Source organism: Vitis riparia, unplaced genomic scaffold (assembly GCF_004353265.1).
Source record: "Vitis riparia cultivar Riparia Gloire de Montpellier isolate 1030 unplaced genomic scaffold, EGFV_Vit.rip_1.0 scaffold303_pilon_pilon, whole genome shotgun sequence".
Lineage (NCBI taxonomy): Eukaryota > Viridiplantae > Streptophyta > Magnoliopsida > Vitales > Vitaceae > Vitis > Vitis riparia.
The window spans coordinates 62,541-83,206 of NW_023269666.1; the positions used below are offsets into that span (position 1 = coordinate 62,541).

Consider the following 20,666-nt stretch of genomic DNA (forward strand, 5'->3'; position numbering starts at 1 on the left):
ACCATTTCTTTTCACGTACCCATCCGAAATCGTTTGGGTCAGTGGACATAATAGATTTAGAATAAGCAAAATGACGCGGTTTTCTATCCATGCACCAAACAACCAAGGGTACGCAATCCTGTGGAAAACTCCAAGCTGGCCCTTTTGACTAGTTCAAAGTTGAAACTTCAATACAAAAATGCGTACAAGGTTTTGGTCCTATATTTTGACTTTTCTTACCTTCCTGGAACAGTCCCTCCTTTTACTCTTCTCACATGGGTCAAACCACAACATAATTGAAGCTTCATCTCCACCCTCAGTTCCTCCATCTCAGAGTAATGGACGGACTCAGGCTCTTGGGTGACAACATAGAGAACTAAGAGAAGAGTATCTAGTGGATATGGATTCATAGATTGAGACAGGTTCATTTTCTTAACTACAAAGGATACCATAGTATTTAAAGAGATGGAAATGCATGCCATAAACCCACAAAACCTCTACAATTTTCTCTCTTCTACTGTCGATCCCTTAAGTTTTGCAGCTTTCCACCCTCAAAAATGGTGAGTCCCTCATTATTATTATTTTTTTTCCATCAGTCTCGAGTAAAATGGAGGAAAACCCAAGAACTGGCTTAGATTAACCAATCTTTTTTTCCTTTTTTTTTTTTTTTTTTTCTTTTTTCCATATTTTGTGTACAACAGGCCGCAGTATTGGACATTGAGGTACTTCAAATTTTTATTTATTTACTTCAAATTCTTTTTAAGACATAGGTTCAGTTTGCATTTCTTTAAATTTGTGAATTAATCTATAAATGCTGAGGTTAACTGTTTGTTCGGCCAGAAAGAACTTGTTCAACAATCAGAAAGAGTCAAATCTGTGGATCTACATCCTAAGGAACCATGGTATAGTTATGAATTGCTTTGATTTCACAATCTTTCAAAGTGATCAATGGAGGTGTTTAATTGTTTCACTAAAGCATGTAGCATGATTTTTCTTCCTTCAGGATTCTAGCAAGTTTGTATTCAGGAACTGTGTGTATCTGGAACTACCACTCGCAGGTATGGAATTTGTGATCTAGTATCATAGAACTTGGCCTATTTCAATTTCTAAATACCCACTTGGTTTTGGTGGGTTTTCTCCTTTGTGATCATAATAGTCTTTACCATCCTAGAAGTCAGTTGGAACTTAATATTTTCAATATGAAATCTTGAGCTTCAGTGCAAAAATGGCGCCCATTAGATGATTGGTCTGTTGCTAATTGAAGTGAATCTTTACTTCATTGATAGAAAAATTTTCATGCATTTAGTGCTTACACTTGGGTGCTATATATTCCAGGAACTTGTAAAGTCTTTCAAGGTCGCCGAATCACCAGGTACCCAAGCAGATACATATTTCGCCTTTCCTGAAGATACTTGAATGCATAGTTCCTTGTTTAACAATTGAATGTATGTTTGCAGTTCGGTCAGCAAAGTTTATAGCATGCAAACAATGGGTTGTTACTGGGGCTGATGACAAGTTTATCCGAGTCTTTGACTACAATACAATGGAGAAGATTGCAGAATTTGAGGCTCATACTGATTTCATTAGGAGTGTTGCAGTCCATCCTACCCTTCCATATGTGCTGTCAGCTTCTGATGACATGCTAATAAAGCTTTGGGATTGGGAGAAGGGTTGGGAGTGCACTCAAACGTTCCAGGGACATGCCCACTATGTGATGCAAGTGGCATTTAGTCCCAAAGACGCACACACTTTTGCAAGTGCGTCGCTTGATGGCACTATAAAGGTCTGAATTAATTCTCATTTGTTGGTTGGTTGCATCTTCACTCTTTTTTGGTCATAGTAAGGCAATACTGCCTGTTTTCAGGTTTGGAATCTCACCTCACCTGCTCCAGACTTTACACTGGATGGGCATTCAAAAGGAGTGAATTGTATTGATTACTTCATGAGAGGCTGTAAACCATATCTGATCTCCGGTTCGGATGACCATACTGCTAAGGTCTGAAACTCTATACTTTTTCATAGCTTTATGTAGATCATATGTCTATGTAAACATTGGTTGAGTCGTTGATAAATCCTCTGAAAACAGGTTTGGGATTATGAAGCCAAGAGTTGTGTACAAACACTGGAAGGACACACAAATAATATTTCTGCTGTGTGTGTTCACCCTGAACTTCCCCTCATCATTACAGGTTCTGAGGATGGGTACGTTCGCATATGGGATGGAGCTACTTACAGGTAACAGTTTCATTGCTCAAAATTTTCTTATCAGCAGGAAACTTTCTGGGCATTCGAGTGTTCTCTTGTAGCTAGAAATTCTGTATTTTTCTTAACCATCCTTTTCAACTGCAGGCTTGAGAACACACTGAACTATGGTTTTGAAAGAGTTTGGGCTTTTGGGTGCATGAAAGAATCAAACAGGTATATTTGAGTTTGTTAATCCTTTATTTCATTTTTCCTTTATCAGTTTGAGGATTGGTTATATGTTCAAAAGCATACAAAGAAACAAATTGTTTTTCTCACTATTCCCTCCTGTTATCATTGCTTCTCTCAACAGGGTTGTGATTGGCTATGACAAAGGAACCATTATGGTAAAAGTTCTCAGTTCTCACAGTGGGGGTTCCATGGGCATCCGGGTTGAGGAGGAAGAGAAGAAGGAATGTTGATTTGTACAACTAATAGTATTACCATTATGTACCATGGTGTTTCCTGATTGAATAACTCTTATCTTTGAGTAGAAGATAGACGGGGAAGAATAATGTCATAATATTAAGCAATTTCAAGTAAAAGCAGCTTCTATGAATGGTTGATGAAAATATTAATTTGTAGCAGCCTAATTTATCTCTTTTTTTCAAGATCCCTATGTCTATGGGGGTGTGCTTAAAGGCAACTATGGTGTATAATCTATAGAATCGTTCTAATGATATTCCAATGTGGATTATACTTGAAAAGAAAAGTAGATGGATGATTTCTATAATTACTGACATCTTAATGTTATGGAATTTCTTGGTTGAATTGGTAATGTCTTCCAAATTTTAGTGTTGTTGACGTTTTTTTAATAAACAAATCAACTAAGTCAAGGTAAAGGCCAGACCATTTGGGAAATCAATTTAATGACTTAATATAATTTAATAACTTAATTTAAGTTATTAAATAAATTAAACATGTTTGATAAAATAACTTAATATTATAACTTAAGGTTATTTTTAAGTTTAAAGTATTAAATCCAAATAATTAACTTATCTTTAATGTCAAATCCTTTTTATCTCATTTGTTCACATCAGTAAAAATATATTTTAAAATTACGATTTTATATTCATGACTCATTTTTTATAGTAAATATTTTATGGTTATCTTATATACTTACAATACTTTAAATATCGATGTTTTATAAATAAAATTAATAAAAATAAATATAAATTAAAATCATTGAAAATAAATATTAATTAAAATTAATAAGTGTAAATGTGTCAATTTCATGATTGAAAATTAATTTTAAGTTCACTTTACTAAAGAGTCTTAATACTTTTAGTACTTAAAATATAAAATAAGTAATACGATATAATTCAATAACTTAAGAACTATTTAACTTAAAACCAACTAAAATAATTAAATAATAAATATTAAATTTTACCAAATATTCTCATAGTTTCAAACTAATCATTATTTATGACTATATGGAAAAGGGAAAAACAACAGACAAAGGGCAAGTAAGAAAGTTTTATCCACCATCTTATTTTTAATACATTCCTTTTATCGTTTCATAATCTTTAAACTATGATACTTAAAAGTACTTAATATTCGATAAAAACACAAATCCCTTATGTTTTAGCATAATTTTGATTGATTGTTGACATTTGAGGAAATAAAAAAAATATTATAATATCAATTTAAAATCATGTTTTTAGATATTTTTACTATGTAATCATGATTGAAATAGAGAAGTTTTCAGATTTCCAAAATATATTTTTAATTAAGGTTTTCAAAAAACAAAAAATTGTTGTATAAAAATTTCTTAGAAAAAAAAAAATTGAGAAAGTTAAGGACCTATTCGACAATAGTTTTCAAGAACAGTTTTTTTTTTTTTAGAAAAAAAACTAAAAAATACATTTAACAACCAGAAATTGTTTTCTGTTTTCTGTAATCAGAAAATAGAAAATATGATATTTTAAGATAACATCTTTAGTTGTTTTTTTTAGAGCTGTTTTAAAAATTAATTATACAAACATATATAATGATTAAAACTAAAGTTGTAGATATAAAAATTATTTTTAAAATATATTTAAAAATATTAAAAATAGGTTAAAAACATTTTAGGTTTCCAAACATACTTTTGTTCTAAAAAACATCAGATAACAGTTTTCAAAAATTGTTCTTAAAAGTAATTTTTCAAAACTGTTTTAAAAAATAGTTATCAAACAAAGCCTAAACCTTTTTATGTGATAGAAAATTTTAAATATTGTTTTCCTTAAGATAGAAGTTAAGGGTGTGTTTGGTAATCATTCTCAAAAGTTGGTTTCAGTTTTTTAAAACAACAAACACTTTTTTTTTAGGTAAAAAACACGTTTGGTTCCAAAGTTTTCTAAAAACTATTTTTAGGAAATTCTTCCCAAAACAAGTTGTTTTCATAGAACACCAAAAATAAGTTTTCTCTTGTTTTTGCTATTATGCCTAGAACATAAAAACAGAGAACAAGAAAAATCCTTTTGCGAAACCTTTTTCCTCCAAAAAAACAACAAAGGAAGAAACAGAGTGGTAGAGTTTGTCCCACTCCAAAACCCTGAGTTGATGGTGAACTGAAGGTTTTTGAGACTGTTCCGGGATGCCTCCATTATTGAATCATTATGGGGTTGAAGCTACTGAGATAATCATGAAAATGGGTTTTACAACCCAAATGAATTCATTATTTCTTTTGTAGATTTGCAGTTGTTTTTTCCTCACCCTTTTTGTTGGTGCAGTGTCAACCAGATTTGAGTCTGTCTAGCTTCTCTAGAGTCAGATGGGCTTCTTCCTTGCACAAAAGGATGTCCAAACAAGTGGTCTGGGCACGTCCCTCCAAAGCTTAAGTTAGAAAATAATAAGGATGAGTCTAATTATTTTGAATGGCTCTATATGTGCATACTTGTCTCATGCTTCTTGAGGGGTTTTTATAGAGTAAATGACACCATCGTCATAGCGTCGATGGTGCCTTCATGCCTCTTTTGTGATGATGATTGCCATTAGGGCGGAAATCAAACCTTAGCAAGAGAGTCAACGTCATCATCTCTATGCAGATTGGGCAATCATACTAAACAAAATTCATTGTATGGTGTCATTTACTAGCTGCACAGCAAGAGCCTCAGACCATGTAGTTGATTATGCATTTACGTTTGTCAATGTCACAGATTGTGTGTAGCAATTAATAGACATTGAATTTCAGGCGTAAATTCTGTCTAGGTCATTGCTCAAGCACTGGATGTGATTATCCATCTATTCAATGCTTGGAGTCTCCGATTGTGTTGGTTAATCCGTTTGAAAATCTCAATTGACTTGGTCTGTTCATTCCGTTTGGCACCCAGAAAAAAGGAAATCTCTTTTCTTTTGCGCCAGATAGAGTTTGTTTTGGTTCAGACGGATCGTCTGCTTACCTTGGACGGACCAAGGGTTTTTTATTTGGGGTTTTTTATTTGGGGGAGGACACATGGAGGGAAACCCCTTACACCCTCTGCATTCCTCCACCCATGGCTGCCAACGTTAACTGTCTGCCTTTATCTTCAAGATGAGTCCACCAAAACCCATCGTATTAGTTTCGGTTGAGCCCATGCAACCATGACCCATTTGGGTGGGCTGACCAATTGAACCCAACAAAAAGTATGGGCCTGATTGGCAAAGGTAGGGATGCAAACCCATGTCTAACGGGATTGAAGACGATGTTAATAATGAAAATTTAAAAAATAAAATAAAATAAAATTACTTAAAGATAGAAAATTTTAAATTAATGAGAATTTTTGTTGTTCTAATCAAGTATGTATTTATATTTTAAAATTTTAATTTCATACATAATTTGTTTTTACTACATGATGTTAATAATGGTAAAAAACACTCATTTTACAAAACAAATTCCAAACAAGTTTTTTTTTTTTTTTTTATAAAACTGTTTTTATTGATTCAACCAAAAATGTTTTCTTATTTTTAAGAATAGAAAACTATTTCTCAAAATTCAGTTTTCAAACGCAATTTTATCTCTGAAAATAACATAAAATAGTTTTTAAAAACTCTTCTAAAAAAATGTTTTATGGAACCGTTTTTAAGAACATTCCTAAACACACCCTAAAGCTTCACAACAAACAATTTTAAAATTGAGAACTTTTTAATTCTTCTAAAAAAAGGAAATAAAAATAATAAAAGGGCTGACTTTTTCAATTGGTATCAAAATAATGGTGTATTGCATCTGGTATGCACCTTGATGTCTCACGAATTTGAATCAGTGTTTTATTCTTTTATAATATTATACCTTATTCTCATTTATTTATACCATCATCCAAACCTATTTATTTATAATAAAATTCAATATCACAAATATTAAACGGTCAAGAAGAAAAAATCGATAGGTATAATTTTAATAACTTAATATATATTTTCTTTAATAAAAATCATTTTCTTTCCGACAACAAATTATAATACTTTCTTTAAAAGAGACATTCCAAAACATAATAATTTAATAGTTTCCCATTTTCAAACCTTTTTTTCTTTAAGAACTCGGAATAAAACAAAAAGAATTCTTGTATAATTTAAAATATTATGGAATTTTTTTCCAATTTGCATCCATTATCGGAGGGTAAAGAATAATTAAACAAACTTATAAGTTTCTCGGCATCCACTTATCAATTTCCAAATTGACCTACAATTTGGTTTTGTGACTACCATTTGGATGGGTTTTTAACAAGTTTTGGATGTTTAATTCAAAAAAGAATTTGCCAAAAATGTTCATGTTACACAATTGCGAGAATAGACAATAAAAATAAATAATAATAAAAAAAACAATATAAGACCACAATGATTTATGTGGAAAACCCTAGATGAGAAAAATGACATGCAGATGAGAAGAAAATCCACTATATAAAAAAATTGGTATAAGAGAGGAGAGTTGCGAGCGGTTACAACCAAAACATAATCATCATCACTCACACACACACACACACATTATCGGCCCAATCTCTTCACTACCACCACTGACCCCCATAAAATCTTATAATTATAGCTTCACCACATATGTCACAAACTTTTCAGGTCAGACCAAATAAAATCTTAGTCACCAAACTCTAACCATTCACAATAGAATCTCTTGCCCATGAGATTCATTTTATTTTTTTTCTATATATGTTTTTATTTCTTTATATAAGTCTGATTTTATATGAATGTGAATATGCATGAATATGAATAAAAATTAATTTTTTGGTGATCCTTATGAAAAATAAATTTTCATGATTTTTTTAAAGAGATACATTTATTTAAATTGGATAATACATGTATTAAGGATTTTCTTTTATGAAATAAATTAAGAGTAATTTTTTCCTTTACATTAAAATATATATATATATATTCTTCAAGATTTTATCTTTAAAATATTTTCAAAATATTTTTTGAGATCTTTAAGAATAAAAATTTCTTTTTAGGATAAATGATCTTATTTTTTAAATCTTACAAATATGGTATTTTCATTATGCATGCTTTCCAATTTAAGATAATAAATATTTTTGAAAGATTCATGATAGATAATTTATTAATAAGAAAGTTACCAAGAAGTTTTAAGGAAACTTAGTAATTTGATGAAAAATAAATTTCCATGAAAATATAATTCCAAGATAAAATATATTGGAATTCCAGGAAAAATCCATTCCAAGCTCTAGATCATTGGGGTACATGCTACTACAATTGAATCTTACATCTAGGTGCTCAAAACAATAATACTGGTGATTTGGATGTTCTTAGATAGATTCTAATTGGTGAAGAGGGTCATGGATCTCGAAAACCTTGTGATTTTTCACCTGATGACTCTTTCCTAGACTTTAAGCAAGGATGGTGGAATTCTCTCTATAGGGATGGAGGTTAGGACTTTCTCCCTAGAAGACTAAATAGAAAAAGTTGCAAGCATTAAACTTTTAAGGGCCTTATTTGAGCCCATTTTGGGCTAGGGTCACTTAAATCTAACCTATTGAGTCCTAATTAGTCAATTATCTCCATTAGGCTCCAATTAATTAATTTGCCTAATCCAAAAATACTATTCATAATCTTGTGTGTAACATTGTTTATTTAGCAAAATGTCCTTATACACATAAATAAAGAGCCTAAATATCCTTGAAATGATATGCCACCAAAGAATATAAGCTTGAGTAGGCACCATTGGGATTCATATGAAAATACTAGTTCTCTTAGAATTTAATTCTAAAGTTGACTCCTAATGCACAAGCCATCAACTTGTAAGGAGCCTATAACTTGGTTCTTTCATGCAACTCTTAATGCACCCAAGTCATGTATAATGAAAGTAATATACGTTTGAATGTTTAATAGAGATAATGTATAAATAGGATAGTGAATGGAAAACCAAAATCATAATATAAATACTAATGAAATCCATTTATTATTATATCATATCAGGTTTAAAGAATTGACTCCATAGTCATATAACCTCTATAAACTATCTCACAAAAAAATAGTACTTTCCCTCTATATGTTTTCTTTTCTGGTGGTTTCTTGGTACTTCAAATTGTGTCATTGATATACTATTATCACAAAATAGGATCGTGGATAGTACAACCAAGTGAACTACCCCCAAGTCTCATGGGGAATTTGATAAGCTAAATGACTTCCTTTGTTGCTTAAAAAGTAGCAACATATACCACCTAGAGTGTAAATATACCCAGAGGTACACTTGCAAGTGTCCTTATCAGATTGAAAGTTTAAATCTATATAACCAAGGGATACCAACTCATCGCACTGACTCATAAGCATATAACCCCTCGTTCTCTTAAGATACTTGAGTATATGCTTGACATCCATCTAATACCTTGATTTTAAAGTGGACTAATCTTTGATTGATGAAAATAACTTTATATTATTCCCAATGAATAGACTGCCACTTTCATTTAAGATTTAAAACATCACTATGCAACTTGCAATATAATAGATGCTCTTAGCCCTTTGTTATGACAATGTTTGGTAGTATCATATAGATGCTCCCATCGAGATGCTTTTTCAAGAACATTGTTGAATCGAAAGCATCATAATGGATAGGAGTACTTTGATGGATTTGAGCATGACCACTAATGAAAAGATTTCCTCATAGTCGAAAACATGTTTCGAACTATAACCTTTAGCTACAACCTTACCCATAAAAGTCTCACTCTTTCCATCTACTTTACTCTCCCTCTTGTACACTAACTTACTACACCTATGGGATTTAACCTTTTAGGTGCTTTTACAAAATCGAAAGTATGTTAGAACACAAGGAACTTTGCTTCTATAGTTCTTTGCCGAAAATGAGCGTAACATCGCTCATTGCTTCATTGGATATAATATGTGGTATACAACCCTCCCACTACAATATGAAACTTGTGTATTAGAATTTTCAAGGATGGTAGGTGCTTATGCTCCTAAATCTATAGTATTTTGTGCAAATTTGGATTATCTTTTAGTAATCTTCAATCTATTTCACCCTTTGCCTAATTACTCATCATATAGTCTTCACAACAAATACCTTTTAATCCTTTTTGCTATATAAGTAATAATTCTTGCAAACCTCTTAGACATCTTATAAATTAATTAATATACCTCCTAACTTGTTTTCACCTTGTCTAACTTTGGTTTCAACATGTGTGTTGGACATCTCCATATGTGAATATGTCAGAAACAAAGTTTATGATACGTTCACATCTCCATTCCTTGCCCTGTAGCAGGAGTTTGTTGAGATAGAGCCCTTAAAATCAAGACATGATGTAAAAATGTTATATTTTTCTTTCGCTTTCCATCCATTTTATGCATAGATATTGTTTTGAACATTCAGACTCATATCACTTGTATTGTACATGACTTAAGTGCATTAAGAGTTGCACAAAAGATACAAGTCATGGGTTCCTTATAAGATGATAAATAGTTCACAATCAATTCATTGATATGAGTAATCTAGTAGAGGTTGTAGTGCACGACCTCCTAATTGGAAGGAAGACTCTTCTTGACCGTTGGGATGGACTTTCAATGGTTAGTGTGCTAGTATATATGGTTATTGTATCATTATGATTCACCAAACTATAATGTTGCATGAACTCTAAACCTTAAGATGATATTAAGCTTATGATAAAATCAATAGGAGCCTTTGGCCTATTGGGGAGACCTTAAAGTGGTTATATATTCTCTATGGATTGGGTCATTGTTGATAGAGGCCGATGACAACAAATATTCTCAATAAAGATACCATTATATCTCATGGGATTGAGACAACATGTCCCCTTGGGAGATATAAGGACATGTGATCATGAAATTTGTAATCGCATTAATTCCTTTAGTGTAATTTGGTATATACTCCTTGGAGCTAGAGTGTGTCAGTTGATCACATAATAAGAGGACTTGTAAATGAAATATTAGAAAGATAATCTTGATGGGTTGATAATACTACCCTATTAGATTATAGACATCAGTTTATGTCAAGTCCGCATGTAATAAATAATAGGTTACAAACTTGAACTTTAACTCATAATTTGATAGGATATTGGAGTGCAGTTGACTCTCTTTAGTGGAGTACTCAGTCAACTTCAGAATTTGATTAAGAGGGAGCCAATATTTTCCTATAGGTCCTAACAGTTCCTGTTCGTGATCCTAGTTCATGGTGGTACGTTTGCTTTGAGGGATTTGGGTTTTAGATGGTATGCATAAGACAATTTTGATAAAAATATAAGGTTGGACTAGATCTTATGAATTGTCTTTTTGGTCTAGGTTAATTAATTAATTGGAACCAATAGGGTTAATTAATTAAGTACGATCTAGGTAGGCTAGATTTGGTGATCCGAGCTCAATTTGGGTTTAAGTCACTCAAGCCCGTAAGGAGCCCTATATAAACCCTTTTAGGGGTTTAGGATTTCAACTTTTGCATGTCAACTTCCAGAGAGCCTCGAGAGAGAAACCTTAGCCACCCTCATAGAAGAAAGAAACCCACCATTTTCTTGTGCTTGGACCCATGGAAAGAGATTGGGTGGAAGATTCTTAGGTAGACAAGTTCCACAATTTTTAGCATCTTTGTCGGATGAGATTCAATTTAGGAACATCCATATTGCAAGTTTGAGCATTTAATCTCCAAATCTATGTTAATTATTGGTTTTTGAAACCAGTGTTTTTCACTACGTTAGATCTAAAGAGCCCTTGAGATAAATAACATGCACCCTACGAGATCCATGGCCAGGGAATAGAGTAATTCGAGGTTCCCAGTAGTTGATTCACATGATCAATGAAAGAGAATCTCAACTTTTTAAAGGGTACTTCATAGGTTTTAGATATCATTATCAAACATTAGGATAAAATGTTTCTTCATTTATTTCATACATAAGTAATTCCATTTATTGTTTAATTATTAACTGTAACCAATGAATCCATGATCATATGTTTTTTTTTTTTTTAATAATATTAGCTTTCTTCTTAAAGTTCTAACTATATTTAACTTTTATTGCATACTACCTCAATCCTTGATTCCAATACAAAGATGGAGTTGTTAGTAATCCTGAATTATTTCAAGTTGTACATGACTTATTTTCTAAACTAGAACCTAGTCTAAAAGCCTTTAGACAATTTGGAAATGGGGTATATAACTTTGACGACGTTATATTGCAAACTCATTCATATTAAGATTTCATTTATCTTTTTATTTTCATATTTATTAAATGCTCAATGTTGCTACATTGAATATATAGGCTATACAATTTTGAGATGTTAAGAAAAGATTTAGAGATCGAGTTGTTATTACTTCGAGGATAAAAATGGTTCTCAATGAGTAGTTTTTGTGATAAACAAATTTTGAATATTAACATCACAATGCTTTCATTATCATCTATATTCTAATGAATGTATTCATGTCATTTCTTTATATCCAATTAAATGGTGGTTTATGTATGGTAACAAAACTCTATTGCAAACCGCATCATCTTCAGCATGCGAGAGAAATTGGAGCACACTCGGCCTGATCCACACTAAACAAGTGAATAATCTCACCTACCCTAAGCTTCAATAATTAGTTTTTTGTTATCATAATATTAAACTAAATTTATGAAATATGGAGGTTGAGAATGATAGAGTTGCAAAAACAAATTCCCTTAATCTACTAGACATATCAATTGACCATGGAGAAGAAGAGGATAACAAGTTGTTCTAATGGTTAGACCCCCACACTTAGATGATAACAACAAAAATCTTGATCCACAAATTGTTACATGTGTTCATGATTCAAGATTTGATGTTGAAAAGATGTTGATTGAAGAAATTCATAGTGAGAGTTTCAACACATACACAACAAATTCATTTGAGCAAGAAATGCAACAACCAACAAATCCTCCTCATGTTAGTATTGACTCTATGAGTGTTAGAAAAAGTAGTGGTGTCAATGCTTCTAGTTTCGGTTATGATAGCTCACAAGGAGAGGGAGGTGATAATAGAGAGAATGGCGATAATAATGGAGGGAATGTTGGACAACAAGACCAAAGTCAATGTCCATTGAGCCTATTCACAAATGAAGTCGATTTCAAATATTGCACGAAAAATGAAGACCATGGCTTTAGACAAGCTGGCCTAGGCTTTGGAGTTGTCAAAAAACCACATAAAGGAAGAGGACAACAAAGGATGATAACATTTGATGAGGACTCCTCTACTAGTTTTGACTCTATGAGTATAGGGACTCAACATAGTAACTCATCAAATGAGTCTCACATTTATCTTCCTTATGTAATGAATTATGACCAACCACCCTTTTTCAATTATGGGATGAGTTTCAAGTTCAACTAATGATGACTATGGTATATTTAACTATCCTCCTATACAAATCTCATACGACGTTCCATATCAAATACAAGGACAAGTTGAAACAAACACATGGGTGAATTGGGAGTTTCCCATCCACAGAGAAGCAGTAAGTAGGAGTCAAAAGACTTATGCATGTCATGTTCATAATTAAAATCAATATTATGCAAACTCCATGTCATGGTACAAATATTGTCTTCATGAAGGTGGGCTCTCGTCACCCTCAAGAGTCATGGAACCATATTGATCCTCATTTTGGTAATAAAAGAAATCATTATAATGAAATTTGAAACAAATTTTGACATTTAATGAAATTAAATATTTACTTGATATTAGTATTCAGTTCACACTTTAAAACTTCATATTTCTATTAGCGCTTATTACATCATTGTTGAATGTCATCAATTATATGATATATGTATTATTTTTTTACTCACAAATAAATTTAATATATCGATTATTATTTGTTTTATCATTTATTCTTTGAGTTTTGCCTAACATTTCTATGAGTTTTTGATGAATTTTCGTCTTATTGATATTTTTTTCCAAATTTTTGTCCAACTATGATACTTTTGTAAATTGAACCACTGATATTTTATTGATTTATGATATTTTCATCCTTGGTAGGAAAAGGTTGAGATATTATGATTTGAGGGGAAGAAGGATTAGGTAGGAAAAAGGAGAAGGAGAAGAAGTAGAAGAAGAGGAGTTGAAGATTTTAGGCTTTGTTTTGGAATAAATTTTAAGTTTGGGTTTAAGAATTTAGAACTTTTTGGGAATAAGGGTGTCTTTGTTGTAAGACGTTAGTCATGTTGATTTTTGTTTTGTTTGGTCCTATACATTTGGGTTTCTATAAGTAAAGTCTTGGGTATTGTTTTAGGTTGTTTGCTTGGTTTTATTTTATGATTTTTTTGGCTTAATATTTTAAATATTTATTTTTTTTCTAGCATCTGTTTTTGCATGATATTCTTGGGATATGCATTATTGATAGTTCTTTATGATTGCTTATAATTTTTAATTTTTAATTGCGGTTGTATCTATTTTACTTGTGAGATATCTTATATTATTTTTTTTATAATTATTTTTATAGCCATCACATAAACCAATCATATTGAGTCGACCAATTTTGCCTTAAGAAATCGTAGCTGACAAGGTGTTGCTAATTTGCATGTGAATCAATTTCCTATCACCTGTTTACCTTTTTATATTTAGTCTACATTGTCTTAGATGAAGTTGAATTCATAAAGAAAAGCATCCATTACACAATCACGTGGAAAACTCCAAGCAAGCCCTTTTGACTTGTTCAAAGTTGAAACTTCAATACTAAAACGCGTGTATATATGCGTACAAGGTTTTGGTCCTATATTTTGACTTTTCTTACCTTCCTGGAGCAGTCCCTCCTCCTTTGACTCTTCTCACATGGGTCAAACCACAACACAATTGAAACTTCATCTCCACCCTCAGTTCCTCCATCTCAGAGTAATGGACGGACTGAGGCTCTTGGGTGACAACATAGAGAACTAAGAGAAGAGTATCAAGTGGATATGGATTCATAGATTGAGACAGGTTCATTTTCTTAGCTACTAAGGATACCATAGTATTTAAAGAAATGGAAATGCATGCCATAAACCCACAAAACCTCTACAATTAACCTTCTCTCTTATACCGTCGAGACCTTTAGTTTTGCAGCTTTCCACCCTAAAATGGTGAGTCCCTCATTATTATTCTTTTTTTCCATCAGTCTGAGTAAAATGGAGGAAAACCCAAGAACTTGCTTGGATTAACCAATCTTTTTTTTTCCTTTTTTTGTCTTTTTTTTTTTTCCATATTTTGTGTACCACAGGCCGCCGTATTGGACATTGAGGTACTTCAAATTTTTATTTATTTACTTCAAATTCTTTTAAAGACATAGGTTCAGTTTTCATTTCTTTAAATTTGTGAATTAATCTATAAATGCTTGGGGTTAACTGTTTGTTCGGCCAGAAAGAACTTGTTCAACAATCAGAAAGAGTCAAATCTGTGGATCTACATCCTAAGGAACCATGGTATAGTTATGAATTGCTTTGATTTCACAATCTTTCAATGTGTTCAATGGAAGTTTTTAATTGTTTTACTCAATCATATTGCACGATTCTTCTTCCTTCAGGATTCTAGCAAGTTTGTATTCAGGAACTGTGTGTATCTGGAACTACCACTCGCAGGTATGGAATTTGTGATCTTGTATCATAAAAATTGGCCTATTTCAATTTCTAAATACCCACTTGGTTTTGGTGGGTTTTCACCTTTGTGATCATAATAGTCTTTACCATCCTAGAAGTCAGTTGGAACTAAATATTTTCAATATGAAATCTTGAGCTTCAGTGCAAAAATGGCGCCCATTAGATGATTGGTCTGTTGCGAGTTGTAGTGAATTTTTACTTTGATAGAAAAATTTTCATGCATTTAGTGCTTACACTTGGGTGCTATATATTCCAGGAACTTGCAAAGTCTTTCAAGGTCGCGGAATCACCAGGTGCACATGCAGATATATATTGCCGCCTTTCCTGAAGATACTTGAATGCATAGTTCCTTGTTTAACAATTGAATGTATGTCTGCAGTTCGATCAGCAAAATTTATAGCATGCAAGCAATGGGTTGTTACTGGGGCTGATGACAAGTTTATCCGCGTCTTCAACTACAATACAATGGAGAAGATTGCAGAATTTGAGGCTCATACTGATTTCATTAGGAGTGTTGCAGTCCATCCTACCCTTCCATATGTGCTGTCAGCTTCTGATGACATGCTCATAAAGCTTTGGGATTGGGAGAAGGGTTGGGAGTGCACTCAAACGTTCCAGGGACATGCCCACTATGTGATGCAAGTGGCATTTAGTCCCAAAGACGTAAACACTTTCGCAAGTGCGTCTCTTGATGGCACCATAAAGGTCTGAATTAATTCTCATTTGTTGTTTGGTTACTTCTCTTTACTCTTTTTTGGTCACAGTAAGGCAATACTGCCTGTTTTCAGGTTTGGAATCTCAGCTCTCCTGCTCCAGACTTTACACTGGATGGGCATTCAAAAGGAGTGAATTGTATTGATTACTTCATGAGAGGCTCTAAACCATATCTGATCTCCGGTTCGGATGACCACACTGCTAAGGTCTGAAACTCTATACTTTTTCACAGCTATATGTAGATCATATGTATATAAAAATATTGGTTGAGTCGTTTATAAATCCGCTGAAAACAGGTGTGGGATTATGAAGCCAAAAGTTGTGTACAAACACTGGAAGGCCACACAAATAATGTTTCTGCAGTGTGTGTTCACCCTGAACTTCGCCTCATCTTTACCGGTTCTGAGGATGGGAACGTTCACATATGGGATGGAGCTACTTATAGGTAATAGTTTCATGGCTCAAAATTTTCTTATCAGTAAGAAACTTACCGGGCATTTGGGTGCTCTCTTATAGATAGAAATTCTTTATTTTTCTTAACCATCTTAGTCAAACTGCAGGCTTGAGAACACCCTGAGCTATGGTCTTGAAAGAGTTTGGGCTTTTGGGTGCATGAAAGAATCAAACAGGTATAATTGAGTTTCTTCATCTTTTATTTGATTATTCCCTTATCGGTTTGAAGATTGTTGATATGCACAAAAGCATACAAAGAAACAAATTGTTTTTCTCACTATTCCCACCTGTTATCATTTCTTCTCTCAACAGGGTTGTGATTGGCTATGACAAAGGAACCATTATGATAAAAGTTCTCAGTTCTCACAGTGGGGGTTCCATGGGCATACGGGTTGAGGAGGAAGAGAAGAAGGAATGTTGATTTGTACAACTAATTGTATTACCATTATGTACCATGGTGTGTCCTGATTGAATAACTCTTCTCTTTGAGTAGAAGATAGACTGGAAAGAATAAATAATATTAAGCAATTTCAAGTAAAAGCAGCTTCTGTCAATGGTTGATGAAAATATTTGTTGCAGCCTAGTTTATATCTCCCTTTTTAAGGCAACTCTGAGGAATAAGCTATAGAATCGTTCTAATGCTCTATTTTGTGTGCTCGTTAGATTGGCTGCTATAGGGCAGCTTGGAAGTACTATGTGGATTAGACTTGAAAATAATAGTAGATGGATGATTTCTAAACTAACGGCCATCTTAATATTATGGAATTTCTTGGTTGAATGGGTAATGTCTTCCAAATTTTAGTGTCTTATGATTTATAATAAATTAAGGTGGTGTTTTTTTTTTTTTTACTTGATGATAAATAGAACTTTAATATTTAATAATGTTAAGTATTAAGTTATTTGTTTTTGTAGTATTTTATTTTTATTAAGTATTAAAAAATAAAGAAAAATCAACATGTTACTTTTTTCATTTACAAAAAGTTAAATATTTTGAGGGTGTTTGGTTTTTTGGTTTTTTGTTGAAAACAATTTATTTTCAGAATTTAGGTTGTTTATTTTTCTATTTTTTCATGACTTATTATAAACTTTTTGCTGAATAGAAAAAACCAAAATATTTGATTTTTTTTAAATCGAAAAAATAACAGATTGATTTTTTTTTACTTTTTAAAGCTTAATAAAAATAAAATACTAAAAAAACAAATAATCTAATATTTAATACTATTAAGTATTAAAGTTCTATTTAGAATTAAATAAAGAAAAAAACATCACTTTTGATTTTTTCTATTCAGTAAAAAATTTATAAGAAGTCATGAAAAAATAGAAAAACAAACAACATAAAATGTAAAAACAAATTACTTTCAGCAAAAAAGTTAAAAAAAAAACAAGCAATCTCTAAGTCAATTAAGTCAAGATGGTTTCAAAATAATCATGATTTATGACTATGAGGCAAAGCAAAAGACACGACAGAGAAAGGACAAGTAGAATGTTACCCACCATCCTATTTCTAATTCATTCTTTAATTGTTCCATACTTCGATGCTCGATGCTTAAAGGTACTTAATATTGGGGGCGGGGGAGAACACAAATCTCTTAGGTTTTAGCATGGGGAACCTTAATTGATTGTTGAAATTTGAGGAAATAAAAAAAATACTAAAATATCAATTTAAAATCATATTTTTAGATATTTTCACCATGTAAATGGGGATTAATGAAACTTTCAGAATTTCCAAAATATATTTTTAACTAAAATTTTCAAAAAACAGAAAAATGTTTCATAAAAATTTCATAGGAAAAAAAAAAAGAAGAAGAAATTGAGAAAGTTAAATCTTTTTATGTGATAGATATTTTTTAAACATTTTCTTTCTTAAAATGAAGTTAAAGCTTCACGAAAAAAACAATTTTGAAATCGAGAACTCTTTTATTCTGCTCAAAAAAAAAAAATTAATAAAAGGAGTTGACTTTTTCAATGGATATTGAAAAAGGCACCATCACTCAATTGGTGTCTTGTGTGCATATTAAGTTCCATCCTATTGTAACTTTGTCCTTAGTTTCATCTTTTTATACCATCATCTAACGATTTAGATTTCATTACACATTTAACGATCGAGATGAGAAATGTGACCCACATTTTAGTAGCTTAATATTTTCCTTAATAAAAATCACTAACATTCCAAAAACAATTTTTTTATATGGATTCATATAAATAAAAATGAAATTTTTGTTGATCCTTATGAAAAATAAATTCTTATCATTTTTTTTTCAAGTAAAAACATTTATTTAAATTGGTTAGTCCATGTAATAAGGAAAAAAAATTTATGAAAAGATTTTATGAAATAGTTTAAGAGTCATTTTTGCCATTATAAAAAGTCATTCTGAAGAATTTTATTCTAAATATATTTTCAAAATAATTTTTTGAGATCCTTAAGAATCAAAATTTTCTTTTTAGAAAAAATATTATTATTTTCCAAATCTTACAAATATAGTATTTTTCCTTATGGTGCAAGATTCCAATTTAAGAGAATTAATATTTTTTGAAAGGTTCATGGAAAAGTGGGTTTTAATTTACTAATTTAAAAAACATATAGAAAAATAAACCTCAATTTTTATAAATAAGTTTTATCTTCATCTATTTAAAATATTTTAAAATATATGCATTATTTCATAAGTCATGTATTTATTTCTTGAAATGACTTTTTACTTGTCAGAATAATAATACTAATTGACAATTTTTTAAAATTGATTAAAATAAGATATAAAAAAATACAATTAAAATTTAAAAAACTTTAAAATTAAAAATATAAAAATAAAATATTAATGTTCACTTTGTTAAATGATACTAATAGAAAATATAGATATCAAGAAAGAGTTGGAAATAGAATAAAAGTCAATATTTTATTTTTAAAATTTTAAAGATTTTTGGTTTAATTGTATTTAATTTTTTTGTTTTTTTTTTTTTTTTGTTTTAATTGTATTTAATTTTTAAGTATTTTAGTTTTAACTTTTAATTGTATTTTTAATTTTTGAAATTTTTGTTGATGTCTAGTAATAAAATTTTTATTCAATTTTATTTTTTAAAAAAATGAGAAGATGAGTATATTTATATAATACAATATTTAAAATCATTATTAATTAAGAAATTAAAAAGATTTTATTTATCATTTAAGGATCCTAGAGAATTTTTCTAAAATGATTTGTATCTAGAGAATTCAAACTCGGGTTTTATAGTGGTTCGACACTTCCTTGCCTACGTCCACTCCCCTCAATCTCCTAACCGAGTGAGAGTTCCACTAACTTGAAACTTCAACCAAGCTTCCAATTTTCTTACACTTGGATTCCGGCTCCAATGAGCTCTTACACAATCTCTTCAAGATTCAAACCTCTTGAAGGCTTTAACATTCAGATTTTACAAGAAGGAATCCCTCAACCTAGCTTAAGGATAGCTCAAATACAAGACAAAGCTAGGATGACACACAAGAGTGCACTAAAGGATATGCAAGTGATGATTTAATGCACTAAGAAAGAAATGAGAGCTTTGTGGTCAATAATAGATAGGTAGACAATTGATTGCAACTGTTCTCTTATCAATAAATGAAGTGGAGCTCTCAATTTATAGGTTTCTAAGCTCGGGAGTCAAAAACAGCAAAAGGTAACCTCGACCGTCGAGCTAGGGGTTGACCGATTCACTAGTCGTTGAAGCATTTAATGCATGATAGGTTACCGTTGCCTCGACCAGATCTCGACCGGTACTCAATCGGATCTCAATCGGGAAGAGAATCACCTCGACCGGGAAGAGAAGGCTACTGGGAGAGAAAGAAACTTTTGGTGCATCCTCGACCGGTCCTCGACCGGACGAGGGCAATCGGTCGACCGGTTCCTTAGCTGGTTGAGCCGGTTGGCTATAGCCTCGATCGGTTGAGTCTTTTGGCCCTGAAAACCTATATTTTTCGATTCATTTCTTTTCTCACACTTAGGCAAGGTCTTTAGGTAAATTATTAAGCCAATTATAAAATATTTTGCCTAAGGTACATTGGTTAAAAACTCTGGTTTTAATGAAATCAAAGTTTTAAAGAATAAACCGAGTTTTCTAAGTTACATGAAACATGTGAAAATCCTAAGTGCACTCATGCATTCATCTTACATTAGTTTCCTATGATCACAAGTCTTCCAAGCGTCTCGATCTTGTATCCATTTGGTCATTTGATGAATTTTCGAGTTTATGCTTGAGATTCTTAACCATTAAACCAATTAGTTACTTAACTATGGTTTGTTA

The 20,666-nt window shown here is 31.5% G+C and overlaps 2 protein-coding genes across 2 annotated transcripts; both read left to right on the forward strand.

The window, feature by feature from the left end:
• The first annotated feature begins 486 nt into the window (after nucleotides 1-486).
• On the forward strand, nucleotides 487-2,831 carry LOC117909742 (coatomer subunit beta'-2-like). The gene is made up of 10 exons (XM_034823802.1): nucleotides 487-539; nucleotides 681-701; nucleotides 820-881; nucleotides 983-1,037; nucleotides 1,315-1,351; nucleotides 1,437-1,762; nucleotides 1,844-1,975; nucleotides 2,066-2,214; nucleotides 2,329-2,397; nucleotides 2,534-2,831. Exons 1-10 carry the CDS (start codon nucleotides 537-539, stop codon nucleotides 2,640-2,642), a joined length of 963 nt encoding a protein of 320 aa, XP_034679693.1. The 5' UTR covers nucleotides 487-536; the 3' UTR covers nucleotides 2,643-2,831.
• An 11,838-nt stretch (nucleotides 2,832-14,669) lies between these two features.
• Nucleotides 14,670-16,964, forward strand: LOC117909741 (coatomer subunit beta'-2-like). Its single transcript, XM_034823801.1, has 10 exons — nucleotides 14,670-14,717; nucleotides 14,855-14,875; nucleotides 14,995-15,056; nucleotides 15,158-15,212; nucleotides 15,487-15,523; nucleotides 15,610-15,935; nucleotides 16,019-16,150; nucleotides 16,241-16,389; nucleotides 16,505-16,573; nucleotides 16,710-16,964. Exons 1-10 carry the CDS (start codon nucleotides 14,715-14,717, stop codon nucleotides 16,816-16,818), a joined length of 963 nt encoding a protein of 320 aa, XP_034679692.1. The 5' UTR covers nucleotides 14,670-14,714; the 3' UTR covers nucleotides 16,819-16,964.
• Nucleotides 16,965-20,666: the final 3,702 nt, after the last annotated feature.